The 24,602-nt window shown below is 43.9% G+C and overlaps 1 protein-coding gene across 1 annotated transcript in view; it reads left to right on the plus strand.

The window, feature by feature from the left end:
* Window positions 1-12,756: 12,756 nt before the first annotated feature.
* LOC146195034 (evasin P467-like) overlaps window positions 12,757-24,602 on the plus strand; it is a 71,584-nt gene continuing 59,738 nt past the window's right edge. The window contains exons 1-3 of the mRNA XM_084596186.1: window positions 12,757-12,775; window positions 17,304-17,361; window positions 20,087-20,122. Of these exons, the coding sequence (XP_084452312.1) occupies window positions 12,773-12,775; window positions 17,304-17,361; window positions 20,087-20,122 (97 nt within the window). The 5' untranslated portion in view covers window positions 12,757-12,772. The remainder of the gene's footprint in view (window positions 12,776-17,303; window positions 17,362-20,086; window positions 20,123-24,602) is intronic.

The following is a 24,602-nucleotide window of genomic DNA, read 5'->3' on the forward strand; positions in this document are numbered from 1 at the left end:
TTCACAATGGAAATGAAAAGAGATGGGCCGTTGCTTACGAAGTTAAAGTGTTGCGTACAAAGTGCATGTACAGCCTCGTCCACTTCTAGCTAGAACACGGTCACTGCTTTTAAAGCAACATTGCATCCGACCCGGCCACGCAGTAATCTAAAGTGGCTGGCCATGTGAAGCAGCACATCCGTGTCTCTGTGTGCTTGCATCGCTTTGCATCGATATCTGCCTGCGTCAGATACAATGTTGCTTTAAAAGCAGTGACCGTGTTCTAGCTAGAAGTGGACGACCCTGTACATCTCGGGTAGATTTCCCCGTGTCCTGTTTATCGCTTCGCTTGTCATTTGGATGTGTAATGATTCCTTGAGTTGGCGGGTAGATAACAGTTTTTCCCTTTCAAGTATCTGCGCTGAATCCCAGTCAATCAGGTGGCCCGTGTCTTGATTGTGCTCTGCTAGAGCGTTAGAATTCACTTTTTTGTTCTTTACGTCACGTTGGTGTTCCTTCAATCGTTTTCTGAAGTCGCCAGTTTCGCCTATGTAGGAAGCGCTGCAATCTTTGCAAGGAATCTTGTAGACGACGCCAGGGTAGCTTGCCTTCTCCAAAGGGTCTTTGACCCGTACCAGATGGTTTCGGAGCTTGCTGGATGGTACATGGGACACTTGGACGTCGTAGGCAGCGAATATCCTGCATAAGGTTTCGCTGATGCCCTGGGCATAAGGAATGACAGCACGCTTTTTCTTTTCTCTTCTTTCTCGGGTTGGAGGGCCTGCAGCGCGTAGTTCTTGCAACGGAGGACATGGGAAGGGTATCCGTTTTCTTTAAGGTCCTTCCGTATGTGGCTCAGTTCACTACGTGTTCTTCATGGGCTTAAGCAAATCCTGAAGGCCCGATTAAAAAGCGCCGAGGCAAACAATCACTTATGCCCTAATGGGTGCGCTGAATGAAAATTCAGATATTTACCCGTGTGCGTAGGCTTTCTGTATACACTCGTCGCTAAACCGTTTCTTGTTCTTTCAACAAGGACGTCAAGGAAGGGGAGTCGCCCGTTGACTTCTTCCATAGTGAACTGGACGCTTTTTTGGAACGAGTTAAGGTGCCGCAGGAATCTTTCAGCGTCCTCTGGACGGATGAGGCAGAAACAATCGTCAACGTAACGAAGGAACAGTCTTGGTGGAGGGTCGAATGACGTCAGTGCGCGGTTTTCAATCGTTTCTAGGGTCAGGTTGGTACAAACCACAGAAATGGAAGCACCCATTGCTGTCCCGAAGACCTGCCTGTAGAACGTCTTGTTGAACTTAAAGTACGTGTTGGACAGGCAGAATTTGAATTGCTGGCATAGATCGTCCGTTTCAATAGGTGAACAAGGCACCCGTAGCGGTGCCGAAACGTCAATGTATTTATGTTTTGTTTTTCTTTTTCTTTTTTCGTCTGTGACTTCGGCGAGTGCTGTTTTCGTCAATATGCGGAATTATACGACTGTGGGTGGTCTTCTCTCTTTATCTGCAGGCAATACCTGTGAGAGCAAAATGCTGTGGTTGCACAAGTATACATTTTCATGATGCGTACAACTGCTCTAGCCATAGAAACAGCTGTATTTGGCAACAATACTGTAACATATTTGTGTTCGTTTGTATTTCATAAATTATGATGTGGAGTACTGACATTGCGAAATACATTCGAGTACATTTCAAGTACATTTATGGGGAAGAATGCATTAGAATATCTATTCTACAAACTGGTAAAAAAAAATAATGAAAATTTAATTTTGTGCCTCATTTCTGTCTAACATTTTCACATGACTGATGTTGTGCATAAGTGTACAGCATGATATTTTATTAAGTATATTGGCTAGATATGGAGTTCGTGGAGTGCCACTAATTTATTAGAAATTGTCTACGAAACAGGTTACAGTTTGTAGAAGTAATAACTTCAATTTGGGACCACTGTTATTTATAGTGTACATTAATGCTATCAAAAATATTCCTAACTCACCTGATTTAATCCCATACGCGGATGATACCGATATTTTTTACCTACTATTTCTTGTCTAAATTGGAAATTACGGACAATTATTATTTCAAGAATTTAGAGATTTGGTTGACGGCAAATAAACTCAGTTTGAATCTTATTAAAACTACTTACATCCTATTCAAGCCAACCAACACCACTGTTCAATGTAATGTTGTAATTAAATATAACAGCAATGTTATAAAGCAAGTTACGTATCACAAGTTTCAAGGGGTTTGGTTCAATAAAAACTTTTCATGGAATACGAACATTTTTTAGTAAAATACTTGAGCAGAATTATAGGATGCCTTTACAGAATTTCTAATTTGGTACCCGTTTGGCTAATGATTTCAATTTTTATGCGCTTTTTTATTCTAAATTAACATACAGTATTCTCATATGGGGAACCACTACTTCTACAAATATTATTAAGTTTCTTGTTCTTGAAAAAAAAACCTTCGAGCTATTGAAGGTTATTAAGTATACCGCGAGACATGCGTATAGCATAGTTGTTAAAAAAAATGCCATTTTAGCCGTTCATCAGATTTACGACTTTCATGTTCTGCAGTATTTTCACCATAATAGGCTGTTACTACTCTACTTGATAGATCTACAGTAATGTATGATCTGAGACCACAAAAAAAAAAGGTTGTACCTATTCCTCGAACAAACTATGGAAAACAGAAATTAAGTTTTCAGGTCCCATCCCTTATCAACAACACAACACCAAATGTGGAATTTGCATTGGCACCTAGCGTATATAAAAAGAACGTAAAACAATAATTATATGAATTTTCCTTATAGTTTCATGAATGATAGTCATTCCAGTTGTCTGATATGCAACCTTTTTTGTGTAAATTATTTTTTCTCTGAAATATATGATTTCAGTGCGTGGTCTGTTGATTTGAATCTTTAAGGAATACTGCATGTGTTATTACCTTTTATATATCGTATGTAAGTGTTGCATAATGCTTTTTTATATTTTATATACACAAGAGGTATGTGCTGTTGTCTACTGTTATCTGTTTTGGGAGCCAAGGCCCAGTCAGGCTTCTCTTGGCTTTCCCTTTCTTGTAGAAAGAAAGAAATAAACTTCAACAATTCAAATGTTATACAGCTTTGGATATACAATTTGCTTTTCATTAAGGCCCTGCAGGAAACTAGTAGGACCTGCCATATATTGTGGCAGAATGCAGTAAACTTCTATAAATATCATCCTTGAAGGATCCAGACAAAATCTGCGATATATAAAAAAGCTTTGTTTATTTTGGGGCCTGAATAAATTTACAGGAATCGTTTGTACCACAGTATTTGTACCTGATGCGCACATGGGTGATTTTGCCTGCTTTTTAAGTGAAAAATGGGGACGATGTTATTATCGCGTTTCGTAAAGCGCTTTACTGGGCACACCGTCGCAAAGCCTCTTTACAAAACGGTCCCGTCGCGTTTTGAGAATGCTTCACTGCATTGTTCGTGCGATCAAAGTGAAGCGTGCAAGCACTCAAAGTAAGATGATGTAGAAAAGCAGTGGTATATTTGGTATTTTACACTAGTCACAAATTCAAATCAACTTTTCGTAAGACGATTCGTTTAACAAGCATATTTCACTCATACAATTTTTCGCAAAGCCTCTATTTAAAACGAAAACCGCATATCTTGCAGTATGCCAATGCGTCCCCGTTTTGAATTCAGGGGTGTTGCAGGCATGTGTTATAATTTGTTCTGCTGCTAAGCGCAAGTCTTTCTTTTAGTGCTATTGTGGTCGGTTTTGCATACCGCTGGTAAATAGGTTTACAAGCAATGTTCCGAGCGACGGGCCCTCTGCCAGCAGTTGGTAAGGAAACCGTGTCGAAGAAAGGATGCAGTGACGGTTACGAAAATGGGAGTGTGCGAGCGTAGCAGCTAGTGAGGCATTGTCTGAAAACAGAATAATGTTGAATAGGTATCTTTAAGCACGTGCGCCTGGTCTTAGCCTGCTTGTTGTCTTTAGCTGACCGCGCTCATGAAGGCTATTCACGTTACAGCACTGTATACAGCGGATGTGTCTCATGAGTGGGATAGTTCTGGGAAGCTTCATTCTTTCTATACACTTTCTTTTAGGGGACGGGGGGAGGGGGATAAAGTCATGACAACCTTTAGGAATGCCAGCAAACAGAAAAAAAGAAGTTGCGGATGTGTATCCCGGGTAAAAATGGTTATCCGAGCGTAAAGTTTATTAAGCATGACTACACAGTGCGCTGAAACGTATGCTTAGAAAACGTTTTAATAGACACTATTCATTGACATTGCCCGGCCAGGACTGGCACTAACCTCATTCGAAGCAAAACTGCGCAACCAAGCGAGGCGAAGCAGACTGTTAAACCCCCAGCCTGGTAACAGTGTACGTTAAAGAACCCTAGCAGGTGGTCGAAATAAATTTTACGGTGCCAAAAGAGACCACACATAGAGACAACGAGACTCGTTGTCTTTATGTGTTTGTTTCTTTTTGCGGCCGCAAATTTATTTACAGTGAACTAAAACCAAGTAGCCTTGCAGCAATTACCCAGGTGGTCGAAATTTCAGTCTCCAATCTCTCAGGGTCTTTCGTTCACCAGTTATGCGTTTTATCTTTACGCGGCGTTATCCTTCGGGGGTCACTCATTCACGAATCATGCATGACCCGAGAGAAATTTAGACCTCTTCGGGCTATCTCTCAGTGTCGCTAACTCACCAATCATGCGTTTTTATTGACCCAGCGTTCACTCTCGGGGTCGCTCATTCATCAATCGTACGTTTTATCTTCACCTGAGAGTCTCGGGTCAAGAGTTTGACCATCTGAGTGCTTGCTGTATGGTTCGCTGATTTTAGTTCATTTTCTTGGGCCAAGCTCGCAGGATTAGTGAATGAGCGACCCGAGAGTCTCGTGTCAAGATACAATGCACGATTGGTGAATCTTGCGTCAAGATAACGCTCACGATCCGAGAATGAGCGACCCCTTAGAGATAAAGCGAAGAGGTCGAAATTTCGTTACGGCGTATTTTGGCTGAAGGTGAAATTTTAGGTCACATTTGCGGCGCAAATAACTTTATTGTAGTTGCAGTGCGAAGAATGCTTTGAAATTGTGGGGGACAACTCTCAGTTTTTCATAGGTGTTACATTTCAATAGGGCAGTATCTAAATGTAACTGGTCGATCCCTATAATATGCGTCAGTAGCGATTCAACCTGGACGAGCGCCAGCACAATACTTGCCTTTGAGGACTGCAGTTAATTAATGCTCCCTAACAGCGCTGTTACATACACGTCTGACACCCGCGGCCTGTCTGCGTACGCCCCCCCCCCCCCCCCCCCCCCCTCACATACTAAAACCGGTACGCGCGCACGTACATACGCTGCTTACCCAAATGCATATAACCGATGCCCTTTTAGTCTTTTTGAAGTTATCACGAAAATGTGTGGTGGAAGGGCGTGGCGTATTCCTTTAGGCAATTTATAAGGGAAGAAAAAAATTACCCACGCAAAGACCTAGTAATTAAACAAAATGAGCCAAGCGTTTGAGAAAAACTACGCGGCTTGACATTTTCGTTGTCATTGCTAGAATGGACGTTCTGATTACCTATGAAGCACGCACAACGGCTACGGTTTCTGCTGTTTACGACGTGAACATCGCGTCATATGCATGCAGACTTGGGCTCTGTTTAAGGCAGCAACGACTGCAGCACGCTTTAACGTGCGCTCGCATCATGCGCCGAGGAAATTTGACATTGGAGGCGGCCTTCTTAGCTGCTCATCGCTTGAGACCAAGCCCTGCTAAGGGCAAGAGCGACAGCTTTGCCCAGTGGCCTCCCACAATAGGCACTCCACTTAAGCGAAGGGTCCTTGACCTGCACTCTTTTTATTTCTTCATTAACAGTTTGCACCCTTACCATGCCCTGACAGACTGAAAGCGCCGTCAGGTGCCACGGCGCGTTCAATAAGCAGGGGCCACGATTTACCTTGTATAGGTAACCGCTGCTTTCAAACTAAGTATCCATTGTCTCTAACTAAAGTCAGAGCCGCTGCTTACTGAATTCATAGCTGCAGAGAGGTGGTCGCATATTCCCTCACTCCTTAGATAGATACTCATCCTACAGCGACTCTAGAGTCCTTAATAATAGTCGCGAGTGTTCAACTGTAACCCTTCAGTGTATACCATTATACTGATTCAATGCAGGGTTTACGCTCCATTTATACATCCCGCATTACCGAAGAACTGCATGGGGAATTGCTATAAAAGTGAATCGTCAATATGACAACATTGAACTGCGTCTTCGTACCCTTCCTTTTCCGGATAAATCCTTCACGTTTACGAAAATATGCATTATTGACACAGACCTAAACGCACTTCTTAATCCTGCACGATCGTTTGTCTACCCCATTATTTTGCATGCCCCAATTGCGCTGCACCCTATGTTAGCTTAGAACACTGCAGGTTCTCCTACCCTGTTGCAATTGAGACACGTTACCTTCTATACCATTCTCCCCCAATGTGCCGGACTTGGTTAGCCACTGACTAGTTGAAAGATCAGTTGGCTTTGGTGACCGTGACCCAGGAAATTCTCGATGCTTAATAAATATTTTCATTTATTTTGTGAGAGTAATTGTGAGAGCACTTAAAAGTATCTATTGTTGTTGCGCAGCAACTACTCTTCCAATAGGTAAGAAGATTGAAATAATGAAGGATTGTATGCTTTGAGACAAGATCTCTTCAGTATCATTCGCCATTTGTTCAGTAGACGTGGTTCGAGAGCTAGATAGGGGCACTTAACTAAACGGGATATTTGTCAACCTAAGATGTCTCAAACTTACATTAGATTGATGAGTAGGTCTGGTGAAAATTTATAAACTTCATACAACCTAAACATTCAAGGCAAATTGTTTTAATATCATCATCATCAGCCTGATTATACCCACTGCAGGGCGAAGGCCTCTCCCATATTTCTCCACTTAACCCGGTCCTGTGCTAGCTGCATCCACTAGACCCTTCGAACTTCTTAATCTCATCCGCCCACCTATCTTTCTGCCGCCCCCTGCTACGCTTTCCTTCCCTTGGAATCCAGTTTGTTACCCTCAGCGATCATCGGTTATCCTCTCTTCGCACTACATGTCCTGCCCATGTCCATTTCTTCTTCTTAATTTCCACTAGAATGTCGGTAACTTGAGTTATTTCTCTGACCCACTCTGCACGCTTTCTATCTCTTAATGTTAGCCCTACCATTTTTCGTTCCATAGCCCTCTGGGTTGTCCTCAACTTAAGTAGAACTCTCTTGGTTAGCATCCACGTTTCAGCCCCATAGATGAGTACAGGCAAGATGCAACTGTTGTATACTTTCCTCTTGAGCGATACCGGTAAGCTGCTAGTCATAATCTGCGAGTTTTTGCCAAATGCGCTCCATCCCAATCTTATTCTTCTTGTTATTTCCTTTTCATGGTCCGGATCTGCGGTTACTACCTGTCCTAAGTAGACATATTCGCCTACTACTTCCAGTATTTCGCTACCTAATGTAAACTGCTGTTCCTTCCCGAGGTTGTTGAACATTACCTTAGTCTTCTGCATATTGAGTTTGAAGCCTACCTTTCTACTTTTTCTGTCTATATCATCAATCATTATTTGCAGTTCATCCCCCGAGTTCCTTAGCAAGGCAATGTCATCAGCAAATCGCAGATTACTGAGGTATTCTCGATCTACCCTTATCCCTAACTGCACCCATTCCAAATCTCTGAATACTTCCTCTAAACAAGCTGTGAATTGTACTGGGGAGATTGTGTCTCCTTGCCTAACACCTTTCTTTATGGGAATTTTGTTACTTTCTTTATGCAGAACTATGGTTGCTGTGCAGCCACTATATATATATTCCAGCACTTTCACGTAAGGCTCGTCTACCCCCTGATTTCGCAATGCCTGCATCACCGCCGAGGTTTCAAATGAGTCAAATGCTTTTTCGTAATCAATGAATGCTATGTATAAGGGCTGCTTATATTCCGAGCATTTTTCTATCCCCTGATTGATGGTATGGATATGATCGATTGTAAAGTACCGTTTCCGAAACCCTGCTTGATCCTTTGCTTAATTGCAGTCTAAGGTTGTCGTGATTCTATTAGCGATTACCTTAGTAAATACCTTATACATAACGGACAGTAAGCTGATTGGTCTGTAATTTTTAAGGTCTTTAGAGTCCCCTTTCTTGTGAATAAGGATAATGTTTGCACTCTTCTATGCTTCCGGTACCGTCGATGACACAAGGCACTGCGTATACAGGGTGGCCAGTTTTTCTAGCATGATATCCCCCCCGTCCTTCAGCAAATCTGTAGTTATGTGATCCTCTCCAGCTGATTTCCCCCTTTTCATAGTTTCTAGAGCTTTCTTGACCTCGTCCTTCGTCACTGGTGGAACGTCTGACTGTTTTCCCTACCGCCAATCTCATTACGGTCCTGACTACTTTGACTACTGTAGAGATCTGTATAGAACTCCTCGGCTACTTTGACTATCTTGTCCATATTAGTGATGACGTTGCCCGCCTTGTCCCTTATCGCATACATCTGGTTTTTGCCTATGCCCAATTTCTTCTTTACCGCTTTAAGGCTTCCCCCGTTCTTTACAGCATGCTCAATTTTCTCCATGTTATACTTCCTTATATCGGCCACCTTGCGCTTATTGATTAGCTTTGATAACTCGGCCAATTCGATCTGGTCTGTTGGATTGGAAGCTTTCATACTCTGCCGTTTCTTAATCAAATCTATGGGAGACTAAAGTAATATTCCACAACAGCGGAAAGCAAAAGTAGTTTGTCACCTGCAGCAATTCCATGGAAGTGCTAAAGGATTATGTCTGCTTAGGACAGGTAATAGTCGATAATACAAATCATGAACGGGAAATAGTTAGAAAAGAATTATGAGGGGCACAAAAGCGGTGCCTTTGCTAGTATTATGCGATAGAATAAAGAAAAAGCCCGCATAAAAATTTCGCTTCAACCAAGGCGTCTGAATGTGCCTGCGTGGTTTAGGGGTAGAGTGCCTCAGTTTGCATCCAAGAGCACAGGAAGAAAGGTTCTTATTCCGCCGTTTCAACTGAAATAAGCAGCGCAGTCCGAGAACTCGCGCTGATTTCATTAAATCATATGGTCTTACTAAGTAGCAGAAACTATCTTAACGTCACTGCTCATCCGCATTGCTACTAGCTACTAGTCGCCAACTTCATGATGGCGATGTTTCGCTCACAATGCGGACGACACGCCGGAGATCTCGGTGAACGAGGCTATGGACATTATCGCCTTGAAACAAAAGGTTCTGCTGGGTGATCAGGCTAGTAAAGTGTGGCGCGCAGAAAGTTTTTGTGCGGTTCGGTTTGTTTCTCAATTTTATCCAAAAAGAAGTACTGCATGAAAAATATGGGTGATTCTGCAGATTTCAATGTGAAGGTTATTCTTGTGACATTAGGTGCTATTTTGCGACAAAGGAGGTAGCTATGTTGAAGTCAAGCAAACGAAAGAATGTAAAATGATATTAAAGTTAGATGACACTACTTCTGGTGTATTGAAATAAAACCAAGCTAAATTAGCATATTCTGTTTTTCAGCAGCAAGAACTCGGATTTTCAAAAGGTTAACGCAAAACATGCCAAAAACATTGCTACGAACATATGCGAGGTGCAGCTGTGCGCGTCTCTCCCCTGGCTGTAGGCGTTTTGCTTGCAGTGTATGCATCGCGGTTAACGTTTGAGACATGAGAATGCGCTCAAGTACCAAAGACGTAGTTTTATCACAGAGCTATGCTGTCTTCTTTTTGTGATGGTTACCTTCCGACGAAAACAACGGAAAAGCTCCAAAACAGATCTCATATAAATTGCGAAAATTGAGGAATTACACACTACGCGGACGATTGAATGCTGTATTTTTAACTTTTCAAGTCTGTGCATATCAGCGAGCCGGTCTTCTATAACTGTTCCGTGGAGCGAGCAACCACATCTGAAGTTGCGTAATTACCATTTTCTAAATGATGCATAAGCATCTTTATTTTCGTGATCTAATTTCTTAATAACTGATGGAAAATAACTTGCGTGCATATGAGCGTTAATTATGTATGCTCCTAACTCCATTCACTCGGCGAGAAAAATATATTTGATAGCAATACCATGCAATATTCTTTTAAATGAGCTGAAATATGGACCACATGCGGAAAGGCAAGAGCGAATGGGGATATGTAAGCTCTGTTTTGCCGGTACGATTCGACAGCTTTTATGGCTCTCCGTCAGCAGCTATTACTGCATGTCCTCGTTGACGTACACACTGTTCATATCTCTTACCTACCAATTCCTTGAATGGCGCTTTTATTATCGCGCAAGTTCTCATTAGGACACTGCCTGTTGTAAGCGGCCACACCACATAAATATAAGTACACGCTATAACTTACCTATGAGAACGTGCCTGTGTCGCCAAGGACAAGTGTGCCTGACTACTTCCTAGAGCAAGCTAAGCTTGGCACCTTTCTCACCGTCCCACCGCAAATATAGAACTATCGTTCGCAATACAACCTAACGTTATGATTTTGTGCTGTCCTTACACCACCCAGGCGCATAGACGGAGAGGTGCCATGCATTCTGGAATACATGGCATGACACCAAGTGTTCATCGTCCCGGCGCCTAAAATTGCAGTGTTGCTCAATCATGTCCTTTACTTTCCGCTCACAACGCGATGCGAGATTTTTCTGCATAAGGGGGCATTTTAACACTCTCGCGTTAAAGTTCACAGAATGATTATGGCAGGCGATAGTGCAACATTTGTGTATAGGAGTTGCGGTATTTGGACTACAAGCTTACCGCTGAAAGAACACATAAACACCAAAATTTGGTGGAACTTGTCCGAAATGAGGCCTACCTTTCTGCGCTCCTTCCATATAACTGCTGCTCAAACAGGGCTTTTCACAAAAAGCGCTGATAACCAGCCGACTCGTGAAGTAGACTTATTCATTGCTTTTCTTCGAACTGTTCCTTGATTTCTGGTTTGGTTGGAGTTGTTGGGTTTAACGCACTAAAGCAACGCAGGCTGTGAGAGAGCCGCAGTGTAGAACTCCGGAAATTTCGTATACATGGGGTTCTTAACGTGCCTTGACCACGCACAACACACAAGCTTCTTGCTTGTCGCCTCCATCGAAAAGTGGCCACCGAGGCCGGGATTCGATCCCGCTTCCTTGGGAACAGTAGTCGAGCACCGTAATCACTGCGACACCCCGGCAGGGCGTTCCGTGATTTCTATCTTCTTCGCTTTGCTGATTGCGATGTATTTACTATATCTATGAGCCTCCTTCGCTTAATCGGCACCGCGTGCTTTCCTATGCCTTGTTAGCGTTTGTTTTCTGTCCCCGTTAACCTGACAGAGACAGTGCATTCTATATATGGCAACAAACTTCATGAGCTGTGGCTATAGCTAACCCATGGCTGCCATCAGCGTCAGAAGCCAGCCTTATGTTAAGCGATAGATAAGAAGATTCTTTCCACAATCGAGCTCATGTGGCGCTATCGCCCTTATCGAGTTTACGTTGTGCTAGGGGACGCAAAATTATCGAAAGTATAATCTATTTTTGGCTAGTCTCACTGCCTTTGATCATCGGTCCTGCCTGCCGTGAAACCCACAGTGCCCGTACCGAACATGTAAGATACAGATTTTTATAGACAAATATTGTGAGCACTGTGTGCCGCTTCATCTTCCACACGGCTGAACGTGCTGCTTCATCTTCATCCTGCTCCCTCTTGTAGATACCCATCGTCATCGCGGAGTGTGTTTGGCTGCAGTGCGCGACCAAGGCTTCAGGTCTGCAATAAAGCCTGATCCCCCAAGTCCGACCTTCGCGTTGCCTTACACGTGGTGGAGGTGCGCCTTGATTTCCCCGCTGCTTCGTCACCTGCATCCACCTGGAGCTTCATTCTGGCCGCCGTTTGACCCCGACCACCATCGTCATGACTCAAGAGGGCCACTCCGCTATTCCGGCTTCTACCAACTCGACTCCAGCTCCAGGAAGTAGAGAGCGTCGCAGATCTACACAATACAATTCACAAATCGCGAAAACTGTGTAGGCGTATCAAATGCCGCTTCATTCTAGATATTTATCGCGCATATCTGACGAGTACCTGATTGAACTTTCAATATCTGCTGGCTAGAGAAACTTGCACTGGAGATAAGCACCTAGTAAGCAGGCCGCTTTTATTAAAAAATGAGTAAGTTTACAAACCTATCTAGTGAACTGCAATTTTCCTAAAACCGAAACGAATTGATTCCTCCTTAATATGATTGTATTGAACGCTACCGTTCTATGCAGCAGTTCTTCCTTCAATCTCTCATTCTTTATACGTCCTCTTTATATTAAAAGATATACTCGCACAGTCAGGCCCGTGGCTTACATAGTGCGCAGTGCAGGGTGTGCTTGAAATATTTCCTCTGCAACGGCGGTGCATATGCATTATCACCACATAACTGTTGGAAAGAGCACGCATCTGCGAAAATGGCTACGTCGTGAAGAGTATTTAGCAAAAAGCGCACCAAAAAAAAATATATCCTTTAATAAAGTATTTGCGGCTCGCTTTTAATATTTTTGTTGCGGTAACATGAATAGTCAAGTATAGTTTCGGTGTATAACCTATGACGATCAGCGGCGAGAGTACAAATGTTTTTGTTCTATTGAGTTTTTCGTTTTAATAAGACGCGATGCAGTATATAAATGAGTGTCGTGCACTGACTTTCAGCGCGGAACAAGCGGATAAATATGGTAAGCATCTCTTGTAGCTCCGCAGCGAATTTTCTTGTGGCGAGTGGTTTGCAGTTATCATAATTCAATATATGTTGTTAAAGGAGCCTTGAAACGCTCCTTGAACTCTTGACTAGAAGACAGAAGATGGTCTCTGCCCATGCACTGCTCTTTATTCTCTCGCTCTAAGCAAAGTGCACTCGACTGCCTGACACCAACTCACTCCTCAAAGTAAACATTATCAGGCTGTAACCTAAGCTGCCATGGACTTGTGAAGAGTTTCGGGCTCTGCTTCTTTGTGTTAGGGTGTCGTTTTTCGTTTTTACAATATGCTATGTGACAGCAGTACTGCCATCTTGGGTAGCAGTTTTGACATACAAAGGTGGAATAGGAACGAACATTGCAGTCACTTAAATTCCGAGCCAAGCGCGCGCTACAACTAGGCCACAGCATGCCCATTTAGCAGGTCCTTTGGTCATATTACAATTACATTTTCACGTAAGTGAAAACACATGTTGAAAGCCACATATTCGATAAAGCCTAGAGCCAGTAGCGGCATCATCAAACAACGCCCGCTCCGAGAGCGAGTCTGTGCGCTTGGTCTTTTTCAGCCTTATCAAGCTCCCTCCTTTTGCCGCCCCACTGCGAAATTCACTAAAAAATTCACGAGTTGCTTGGAACGGGTGAGGATGTCTTTGCGTATTAGCGTTTCGATCCAATCATGAGGACCACCTGGGGTGTCCGCCAAGCCGTCGTACAGCTACGCGAAGAATGACATTATAGTTCAGGGCCACAACACATGACAGAGCATAACAGGAATCGCAAATGTGTCGCAAGAGAATTTTGCTTAGGCCGCTTATCAGGAATTGCGACTAAATTCTACAAGATCCCGTCTCCAGTGTTCATCGTCCGGGCGCCTAAGATTGCAGTGTTGGTCAACCTACGAACAATTCGTAATTCAGTACTTCATTTCATGTTTATGCTTCGCAAGCGCGTAAACTAAAAACACTTCTGCAAGGAACGTGAATAGCGGTTTGGCTGGGTCCTGCTTTTATGGGTCACAGGAAGTCATCTTGCTGTGATGTGCGACTGAATTGAAGAATATACCAGTATAACCTTTCCGAAAATGCGCCTCCCATTTAGGTAATCACAACTCGTTGAGCATCGTGGCGCAGAACGATCTGTAGTGAAAACAAATTTTGCAGCTTGGTTAGTTATTCCACTAGGAAGAGCAGCGGGCCCTTCATACTGAGTCAAGTAGTCAGTGGTGACTGTGATCAGAATTTTTCTGAGTTGGAGAATGCAAGGGTTACAGCTAATCACTCACCACGTGGGGAGCACTTGGGAATAGGGCGTCGTAAAATTTACGATACTTGACTTTTTCACTGGAGAAACCTCGTGGCACAGCAGCAACCACAATTTGGACTGTAAGGGATAACCTCACGTACTAGGATAGACCATTAAAATTTCTTATTGATACATAGTGTGGTAGGTTTGCGGTTTGAAACGTAGGTCGGATATATTTTTTATATCAAAAGATGTGTTTACTTTGTTTTCTCACTTATGTTTGACTCATTTTTTATGGTTTAGTTTACATCTTTTGAGCTCTAAAGTGAATCAGACGCGAGCGATATTTTCGTCGAGGTCACCGTATATTTGGACCACCTGCTGATCATTAAGGTGCTTGTTCATCGCGCAATGCGGGAGGTGCCCGCATATGAAGGGCGGCCGGAATTGAAATTTTTGCAATTAGCATTCCAGTTCCGTCCCCATTGACCTGCAGCGACGGGCAGCCCCTGCCAAGAGCACTGTCTCACGGCTTCTGAATTCTTATATTACCACTCGGTTTCTACAGAGAGCAATTGCTTCGATCCCTCCCCTATCTTTGGTAATAAAAACTGGCTCTATTGATATGCGCACGACGTCTCCAGTAAAGAGGAATGTTCTGCAGAACGAGACTCCGCATAAGCTTATTTGAAGTGCATCCTTGACCAGCAGTTATAGATGAGTAGTCGAATCAGGATGGTGAGTGCATTAACTACGGCATCTTGTCAGCGCCATCTGCATTAGTCGCATTGCCATTCGACAATTTATGTGATAATAATCTGCCTGTCTTCCTCCTGTCTGCAGGGTGTGCAAACGAAGGCTGTTAAAGGCAATTTAAGTAGCACTTTTACGATATAGTTTAGACCACCAGATTCCTTGGGTTAGATTCCACTTCACTATTGCTAGGTCTAGCAGGCAGGGTAAAACGGCTTGCGTAACACCTTGCTGCGTATCATTTCTGGGCAGACTTTCACATAACATGGGAGGGTATAAGCTTGTATCTTTAGAAATCTGCTAAGCCAAAACTGTAGGAACGAAGTAGGAACCGAAGAGTAAGCGCACTAAGCTCGCAGTTGGCCTAACTACGCTACATCCACCGTCATTTCATCGCAAAAGCTTTTAATGACTCATACTAGCAGCCATTACCCGATCTATCCGGCCACGAACATGTTCCAGCTTAACTAGTAGTATGATTGAAAACATTCGCTGCCCTAAAAATGACGACGAGTGCACACTTAAAGAACAGGTTAAGCGTAGACTCAAAACTAAGTTTGTTTTAACAGAGACGAAATATATACAGAGAAGCAAACAGATGCACCTGTGCGGAACCGCCAAATAGTTAATAAGGTTCATCATGATAGGAGTAATGCGCCAAGATGCAGATCACAATGATAATAATATTATTACCTTGATTCACAACAAAAGCAAGGCGCATTATTTGTCACACTTGCTCAGTGCCCCACTCCTGTCCCAAACCTTTCCCGGGAGGATAGGGAGGCGGCCCTGCTCGGCTGCTCTGACCTGACGGCGCAACAATCCTTGGCCGAGCTTTCTTGGGCCGCGGCCGAAGCTAATGGGCTCCCGTAAAAGAGAGCCCGCCTAGTAATTGAAGGGGTGGCCCCTTAAGGACCGCTGCTGTACACTTGTGTATAAAACGAAATGTTTTTCATCATCATCATCATCATCAAATTGCTTTATTGAAAGGGAGGAAGGTTGGAGAGAAAGTGGAAAAAGAAAAAGAGGAGTCGTAGTGGAGGGCTACGGAGTTATTTTGAACACTTGAGGATGTTTAACGTGCACTGGCAACGCACACCACACGGACGTTTACCCTTTTCGCCTCCACCAAAACGCAGCCGCTGGCAGAGTGTAAAGCGCAATGCATAGCTGCAGCAGAGCGAGATTGAACGTAAGACGTCGAAGAGAGCAGCGGAGACTCCCAAATAGAGGGAGGAACGGCTTGCCAATTTTACGGCGATGCCAGGCTGCCGAGCGTAATATGCAGATCATAGATGCCGAGAAGGGGCCTGTGGAAGAGTTCAGTGAACTGGAACCAACAGAACAGAATCTGAAGGCACGTCGTGCAACTGGTCGCTCCATTCTAGTCTCCGAAAGTGCACTTGCGACCCGCACATTTGAAGCACACTGTGAACAACCCGTTTGGACACATGTGTAGTGTGTGCGAGAGACCATGCCACCAAGTGGACTTGAAACCAGTAAGTAATCTAAAGTATGAGACCTTGCCTTTGGAGACAGCCAAATAGAAACACTTTACAGACAAAATTGAGACCCCTGCGTGTTACTTCACAGATCAGCGGCAGTCTGCGTCTCTGTCATGAAAAATGAATAAAAGATGGGTGTACGGAATGTCTCTCATTACTCATGTCTCTCATGCTCAGCCAAGAAGACGTACCTCTCACTACGTATATCCTGGCGTAGGTGAGCTAAGAAACCGCCATTTTTATCACCGGCTAAAACTACAATTTAAGGCACAGAAAAGAAAACCGCGAATAAGTTCTGTACTGCTCTAAGCTTGTCTAGAGAAGGGCTGTGAGTAGGGGAAAACAGTTTCCGCAGCTGTTTCAAAATGGCCCGACATGGTGATTATTCTTCATAGCTAAGGAAGAAAGGGGCTGCTATTTTAATATACTGGCGGCGTTTACGCTCACAGTAGCAGAGCTTCGCCACGTATGCGGCATTGCGCAGCCAGAGTTTTTTTCTGCTACAGCATGTAGCCTACATGTGAGGAGAGTCCAACGTTTATTCTTGCATAGTCCTGCGATTATGTGCACTGATGTATATCTTCTCTCTAATATTGGCATTTTGACACCTAAAACCAAATTACATTGAAGGGCGGAAGAAGCTGGATAATTTGGCTGTAAATACATACAAGTAGTTCGGAATTTTTTTTGCACTAATTTGAAGGCAATCTTTAATGGTGCAATTTGGATTGCAGAAATATGTGTTATTTTGTTAGACTATGAATAATAAGTAATAAAGTATAGGGTTTTTGGTAACACAATATGTTCATTTTCCTAGTTCTACCCAAATGGTACTCTTCATATTATTGCAAACAAGTTATTCTGAGCTCATATCGCATTCTCAAGCATTTGGTAGTCATTAAAACTTGTTTCCTTGCGCACTCTCGAATAATCTGATTAAGTAAACCCAACTAATTCTTTGTATTTTTTGTTTATGCAATGTTTTTTTCTTTCCGTTTACGCAGGATTTCAAGGCAGCGCTCTATATAATGTGTTCCTTCTCAACACTTCTAAGGATGCTCGGTAAGTTGACTGCTGATGAATAAGAGTGGTGATCAAATTTCAGGGTCTCGGCTAGGATCTTGTCGTTCATAACCGGCGCTAGCTAGGTTCTGAATGCCACAGTCACTTTAATATGCAACAAACTGAAATTTTCTTTGCAATGTCGCTCCCACTCGGTCTCCAAAAGGATGAGCCTGATTACTCGCGCAGCGTATGGAGCCAATGCTTTAATGCCATAGTTTCGACTTTGTTCCGCTCGGGCGTCAGGCATTGGTGAAGACTCATTGAAGGGCGTCGGGGTAGCAGGCTCCATGGGCGTTTACTTTGGTTTGCTTAGTGTTCTGGCTATAATTTACTGCGGACATGTACGTATGTAGAAACTAGTTCCAAGTGTAAAGTGAAAATGCTGCAAACGCTTTTTGAGTGTAGCTACCCAACGCAATTGCAAAGATTCGGAAACGTGGTTATTCTCATACATATTAGTCGAGCGAAACAATGTTCCGTCATAAGCTTCTGTGCACTTCGTCACACAACTAATATGCAAAATATGTGTTTCCCACATCTTCGTAGGATTTTAGATAATGCCAAAACCTCTCTGGGATGTGTTGCTAATGAAATGGTGCAAGAAATCAGGAACTTTTCTACCATGGACTTTCATCCTAAGAAAACATTTGGGAGGCAAAGCTACGTAACATCTCGCGGGAAGATACCCAGAAAGCGAGCCATTTGCAACCAATCTGTAGAGTTTAATACTCAATGTTCTTACTCAAAATGATTATAAAGAGTGAAAGAAGCGCAAAGTGGTTAAGCCTCCTAGCGATTCGACGCAGTTTCACTGCTATCAACATACACGAAGCCAGTAACTCCAAAGAAATGGAAAACATTTTTCGTGTGTCATGTCTCAAACGGCCGGTACAGGGGCTGCAGCCTTTGTAAGCAGTGTAGAGCACACGTCGTATGCTTCTGAGCCGGTGGTAGCGCTGATTTAGCATTAGTTGAGGTCCTTACCATTGGAGAGGTTAGAATAAAAAATCTTCTTACAATTCTTACCAAGACATTCGGAACACAGAAAACGCTCTGCAAGTGCGCGAAATGGCAAGCAAGCAGACTCCCTGGACTCTACACCTGACAAAGACTGTAGATTGTGATAATGAATGAAACAGAGAAATTTACACACACAGCTCCCAGTAACGACAACGGCGAAAGGGAATATTGGAGAAGGATATCTCATGTAGAGGAATGGTATTGTTTTGATGTTGTGCTTATTCATAGACTTAAGTCATATTAAGGAGTGCAAAGGAGACCAATGTCAGACGTGAATCGATTTAGCAGCATTTAAACACAATACCTAGAATAACACATCACCGCTTTGAAATCGAAGAGTAGTTCAGTAACTGGGAAAGGTGCATGAATGTCTTGACGAACTCGGTATACGACGGGAGAATTGTGAACGAGTTCTGTTCTGCAAAGTGGGCTATGAAGGGTGGGCCCCGGTGGGGCCGATATAGGCTATGCAGGACAGCCCCGGTGGGTTCAATGTGGGTGCTGCAAGAGGGGCAGACGTAGGCCTGAAGGAGGCTGTCGACAAAGCCCCGATGGGCCCCACTAGGGACCGATGCAGGCAGCCCACATTTTTCCGGCATTGCCAAAACGGCACATCCCGCCAACTCCCCCCGAGGGTCCTACTTTGGACAGATTCGGGCAGCCGCTTTGGATGAACATTTTTTTTTTAATGCGGTTAGCCCCTCAGCTAATGACATAGGACCGATGCGGGTTCTATAGCGCAAGCCGCACTTGGGCTTGCCCACATTATTCTCATAGGGGTCCGACGCAGGTAATTGATGGAAGGTTCTTGTCCAAGTTTTCCCAATCAATATTTATGCACATAATTAAGTGATCATTTTATACATGTCTGCACTTTCTAAACCGCCACAATATTAAATTTTACAGTAATTCATAACATTCATCTAGCCTAAACGACTTCACGTATATCTTGTTCCCGTTACGGAGATCTATCTATCTATCTATCTATCTATCTATCTATCTATCTATCTATCTATCTATCTATCTATCTATCTATCTATCTATCTATCTATCTATCTATCTATCTATCTATCTATCTATCTATCTATCTATCTATCTATCTATCTATCTATCTATCTATCTATCTATCTATCTATCTATCTATCTATCTATCTATCTATCTATCTATCTATCTATCTATCTATCTATCTATCTATCTATCTATCTATCTATCTATCTATCTATCTATCTATCTATCTATCTATCTATCTATCTATCTATCTATCTATCTATCTATCTATCTATCTATCTATCTATCTATCTATCTATCTATCTATCTATCTATCTATCTATCTATCTATCTATCTATCTATCTATCTATCTATCTATCTATCTATCTATCTATCTATCTATCTATCTATCTATCTATCTATCTATCTATCTATCTATCTATCTATCTATCTATCTATCTATCTATCTATCTATCTATCTATCTATCTATCTATCTATCTATCTATCTATCTATCTATCTATCTATCTAGAATAGTTTCCATCTTATTGCATTTTATGAAAATAAAATTGGAAGGTAGTGTTTCAACGACTTTTCTTATCGCAGAAGTGCTTTATATGCACCTATTCAGTTGCCATTTTTCCTCATCAGTGAAGTTATGGCACTAATATAACATTAGTGCATTTGCTAAAAATTTCTCTTTGTGATTTGCAGAGCTTGCCAATGCCCAAAGTTCGGATGGAGGCAGTGGTGAGTGACATTGGAAAGCCATTCGGGTGACGCAGTGACCAGCTTTATTACCCAAACACTTAAGCAAAATGAACCTTATTTAGCACCGAAAACACCAATGTTGACACGAATCGAGACAAGTTTTACGTACCTGGGCTAAAAAGGTTAATTATATGCCGCCTTGGGTTTAATTAAATTTCGTCAGGCCGTGTATGCCAGCCCGATGATTACTCTTAGTGAGTTTGGACGCCGGCGCAGGTTGATGCGAAAACCTCTTGCGGCGGTGCTTCAGCCCATACAAAGTTCTTCGAACATCGGAGAGCTTAACTATGAAGTCATCCCCGACGGCACTAGCACATCGCAGCGGCGCCGGACGTGCCCTGAAAACTTCCATGTTGCCTGCAAAAGGTTCTGATTACGCGCGCTGAAGGCACTAGTTATTTTATTATCTCTTATTTTGTTTACTTCTGTGCTTATTTTGTAAGCATCCAGGCATTTCCTCATAAAGGGGGGCGGGGTAATGCCAAGAACTACTTATAGCTTTGTTCTTTTTTTGCAACCGCCGGCATGCTGCCTTATCACTGTGATGATAGCGCGCTGATCAATTCTGTATTCTTTGTTTTTTTTTATGCTCGTGGTCGCGAGACGACATTTTATCATTTTCTTTGTCAGGATGCATCGAGATGAGTCTCGAAGATTCCAGGCGTTCACATCTGTTTCTCTAATGTTCCAGGTTATGTTACTCATAGTCTGCGGCTATATCTACACATATATTCGCCCCTTTCAACTGAGCGTTGACGGGCGCGAAATGCATACTCAGTTCGACGACTATAGAGCGGATTTGTTGCTATCACCGCCGCCGAGTTGCCTAGTTGTTTTGCGCGCGCAATTCAGCCCAAAATGAGTCGATTTTAGTGCGACGAAGTCTCTCTTCTTTTTTTGGTGTTTACTGCCTTGCCACCACCGCGTGGCAATATATACTACCACACGTAGGTTGACATGTATCTGAAAGGGAATTTCTTGATCGGATGTTATTTGCGCCTTTATTCGATACAAACGAGGACAACGTTTTGTACGTAGATGATTGAGCGAGCGTGTGCGCGAACATGAAAAAAAGGAAGTGCGCTCGAACCGCCGCTGTAGGGCTGACAGGAAAAAATTGGCAATGGTTTAGCTCAGCTATGCCAACTTAAACATAACAAAATCTAACATTCTTTGCTAAAGTCGGCTTATATTGTTATCAACGCCGACTTACTCACTTAACCTTAGAGTTATATATATTTATTGATAGGAAACTCAGAGGTTATCGGCAATGATTAAAATCTGGTATGCTAATTTGCCCTGGGGGAAGGCGGGAAAAGAGAATTATGATAAGTAACGATCAGGGATAAGGTACATGAAAATATATCTGAGACGGCAACGTGCGTTACAAGCTCGAGGCAGGTACCGTCTCGCACAAAAAACGGCAGACACCGCATTGCCTGTACACCCTTCCCCTTGCACCACCAGGCGCCCATCATCAACTCCTCCCATAGAGACCTCTTGTCAAAACGCTTCAAGAAAGCGGCTAGCAATTTTCGTTCACGCGCATACACTGGGCACAGCAATAATATATCGTCTACAGCCTCTGTGATGCCGCAAGTTGAAGATTCCTGGGGGTTCACACGTCCATTTATATGCAAGTCACTGCGCAAGAAAGCAATGTTTAAGCGAAGTTCACGAAGCAAGCACGCATGATGGCGCGGAATTTCATGCGGGGCATAAAATGGCAGTGTTCGATCGACATTAGGCATATGCTTCGGGCATCTGCCTGAGCCCAGAAAGCTACCGTAGCATTATTCATACAGTCAGTAAGAAGACACGTGGTATCCGTTCTTAAAAAAAGGCACAGCTGTTTGGAGACCGCTGCTGAGTGCAAGTTTTGCTTCAGCATCTGCCTGTTTCTATCCATCTAGCCCATAGTGTGCAGGGATTCATTAAAGCCTTATCTTGTGGCCTTGAATTCAGGCAGATGAAAGGAGCTCCATGATGTTTAGTGCCAGAGGCTGGTAGGCGGTGAGACTAAAGAATGTTTCCAAACATTTGCAGTGCAGTCTTTGAGTCCGTGAATATGCACCATTTTAGAGGCAGTTCCCCACATATGTAGCGAGTAGATTTCCGAAGCGCTACAAGCTCGCAGTGAAGCAAAAGCTGCAGTCTAGTGTACATCCAGAGCTGGGATTCTTCAGATATCTTCGTTTCTTATGATCCACATTCCCATACGTATTGACGCCCTTCAAGCAGTGGATTGGTTCGATGTTTTAGTTTCTTGCCATTACATGTGAGGACAGGCACGAGCTTGCACCACGCATCCCGCTGTTTATAAATAGTGAGAGGGTCGCACGGGACCTGCGGCTTTTTGACATCTGTGAAAACTGGCTCCTTCGCAAGTGACCCCGGGCTCATCATTGTTTCGGCTCCTTAGCTTGGGCAATACTACACTTTTATAAAGAATGGAACTATTGTAGCCCCTCACACGTGCTCTTATTCCTTACTGTCAGGTAACCCTTTCCTGCCGTGCCACCTGTGAATTCTGGTAGGGCTCCGGAGAATCAGAGTAGGAACTGCCATATGTCCTGGCATCACTCGGACTTGGCCTGATTTCATTTATATTGTCACGCAGGGGTGACAAGGTCGACGACACAAAGAGTCGATGATTGCACAGAAGAAACTCTTTATTGGGCTGACTTGCGCCCACAAAAGAACTAAGCAACTCGGCGGCGGCGATACAAACAAACGGGCTCGTCGGTCGTCGGAGAAAGGAATACTCGTCACACTCGGTAACGCTCAATTTAAAGGCTGCACAGAACAATCTAGATAACGTCGCAAACAGCTACCAGCATGGGCTGGAACATTGTGGAAAGACATCCGAGTAGCCGTAACCTTCGAGACAGATCTCGGTGCATCTTGCGCTACAACAAAACTGATAAAGGTGTGACTCGCGACATTGAGCATTAACAAACAAAGAATACGGAACTGATACGCGGTCCAGAATCAGAGTGATAAGCCTGTATGCCGGCGGCTGTTACAAAACAACAAATACTGTTTTGAAGGTAGCGCGGCATTACTCCCCCCTTAAAAAAATCATCGCCTCGATGTTCCAAAACAAACTTCAAGATAAACACTGCAAAGTTTAAACACCACAGATTCTTTAACACGCGTAATATGGCTTCAGTCGTACAAGATGTACAATTTCTGGGCGTGCGCGTCGCCGTTGTGATGCTGACGTTCCGTCGGGAATGACTTCATAGTCCAGTGGTCCGACGCGGAGAAGGATTTTGTAGGGCCCAAAGTATCGACGCAACAACTTTTCACTTAATCCGCGATGGCGAATTGGTGTCACTCTGCGTGGCGTCGTCGTAAATTGTATCGTCAGCTGTCGGTGCGCTGTTGGTCTTTAATATGCAGCCGTGCGAGTCGTCGGGCTTCCTCTGCACGCTGCAGGTAGGCGGCGACGTCAAGGTTGTCTTCGCTGGTTACGTGCGGCAGCATTGCGTCGAGCGTCGTCGTGGGCTCCCTGCCGTACACATACTTAAACGGGGTCGCTCTGGTCGTCTCCTGGACTGCCGTGTTATACGCGAAGATCACGTACGGCAAGATGGCGTCCCAGGTCTTTTGTTCAGCGTCGACGTACATAACGATCATGTCCGCGATCGTTTTGTTCAGGCGCTCCGTAAGGCCATTGGTCTGGGGATGATACGCAGTTGTTCGTCGATGGCTTGTGTGACTGTATTCCAGGATGGCTTGCGTCAACTCTGCCGTAAACGCCGTTGCCCTGTCCGTGATGAGCACTTCTGGGGCGCCATGTCGCAAGAGAATTTGTTTGACAAAAAATTTAGAGACTGCTGCCGCGGTACCATTTGGTAGTGCTCTTGCTTCGGTGTAACGGGTACGATAGTCAGTGGCCACGATGATCCACTTGTTACTAATAGACGAAGATGGAAATGGGCCGAGGAGATCCATCGCAATTTGTTTAAAGGGTAGGATTGGGGGTGGAATCGGGTTTAGTAGTCCTGCTGGCCTGATCGGCGGCGTCTTGCGTCGTTGGCACTCACGACACGTCTTCACGTAGTGGGCAACTACGGCAGGCAGTCGCGGCCAGTAATACTTCTCCTGTATTCGACGCAACGTGCGCGCAAATCCGAGGTGGCCTGCTGTGGGCTCATCGTGCAACACCTGCAGAATTTCTTGCCGAAGGTGATAAATGTCGCCTGAACACACCAGGAGGGGAAGCGGTCTTTCCTTCCCAGTAATCTGCTAGCGCTTTCAGCTCAGGGTCTGATCGCTGTTGTTCTTGCTCTGCGAAACTGCTGGCGCTTACCGGTCCCAAAAAGGCGTCGTCGTCATCGTCCTTCGAGGGAGCATCGACGGGAGCGCGGGATAAGCAGAGTGCGTCGGAATGCTTCCGGCCCGACTAATAGACTACAGTCATGTCAAATTCCTGAAGTCGTAGGTTCCATCA

This window comes from Amblyomma maculatum, chromosome 3 (assembly GCF_055883805.1).
Source record: "Amblyomma maculatum isolate TAMU_Amacu chromosome 3, ASM5588380v1, whole genome shotgun sequence".
NCBI lineage: Eukaryota > Metazoa > Arthropoda > Arachnida > Ixodida > Ixodidae > Amblyomma > Amblyomma maculatum.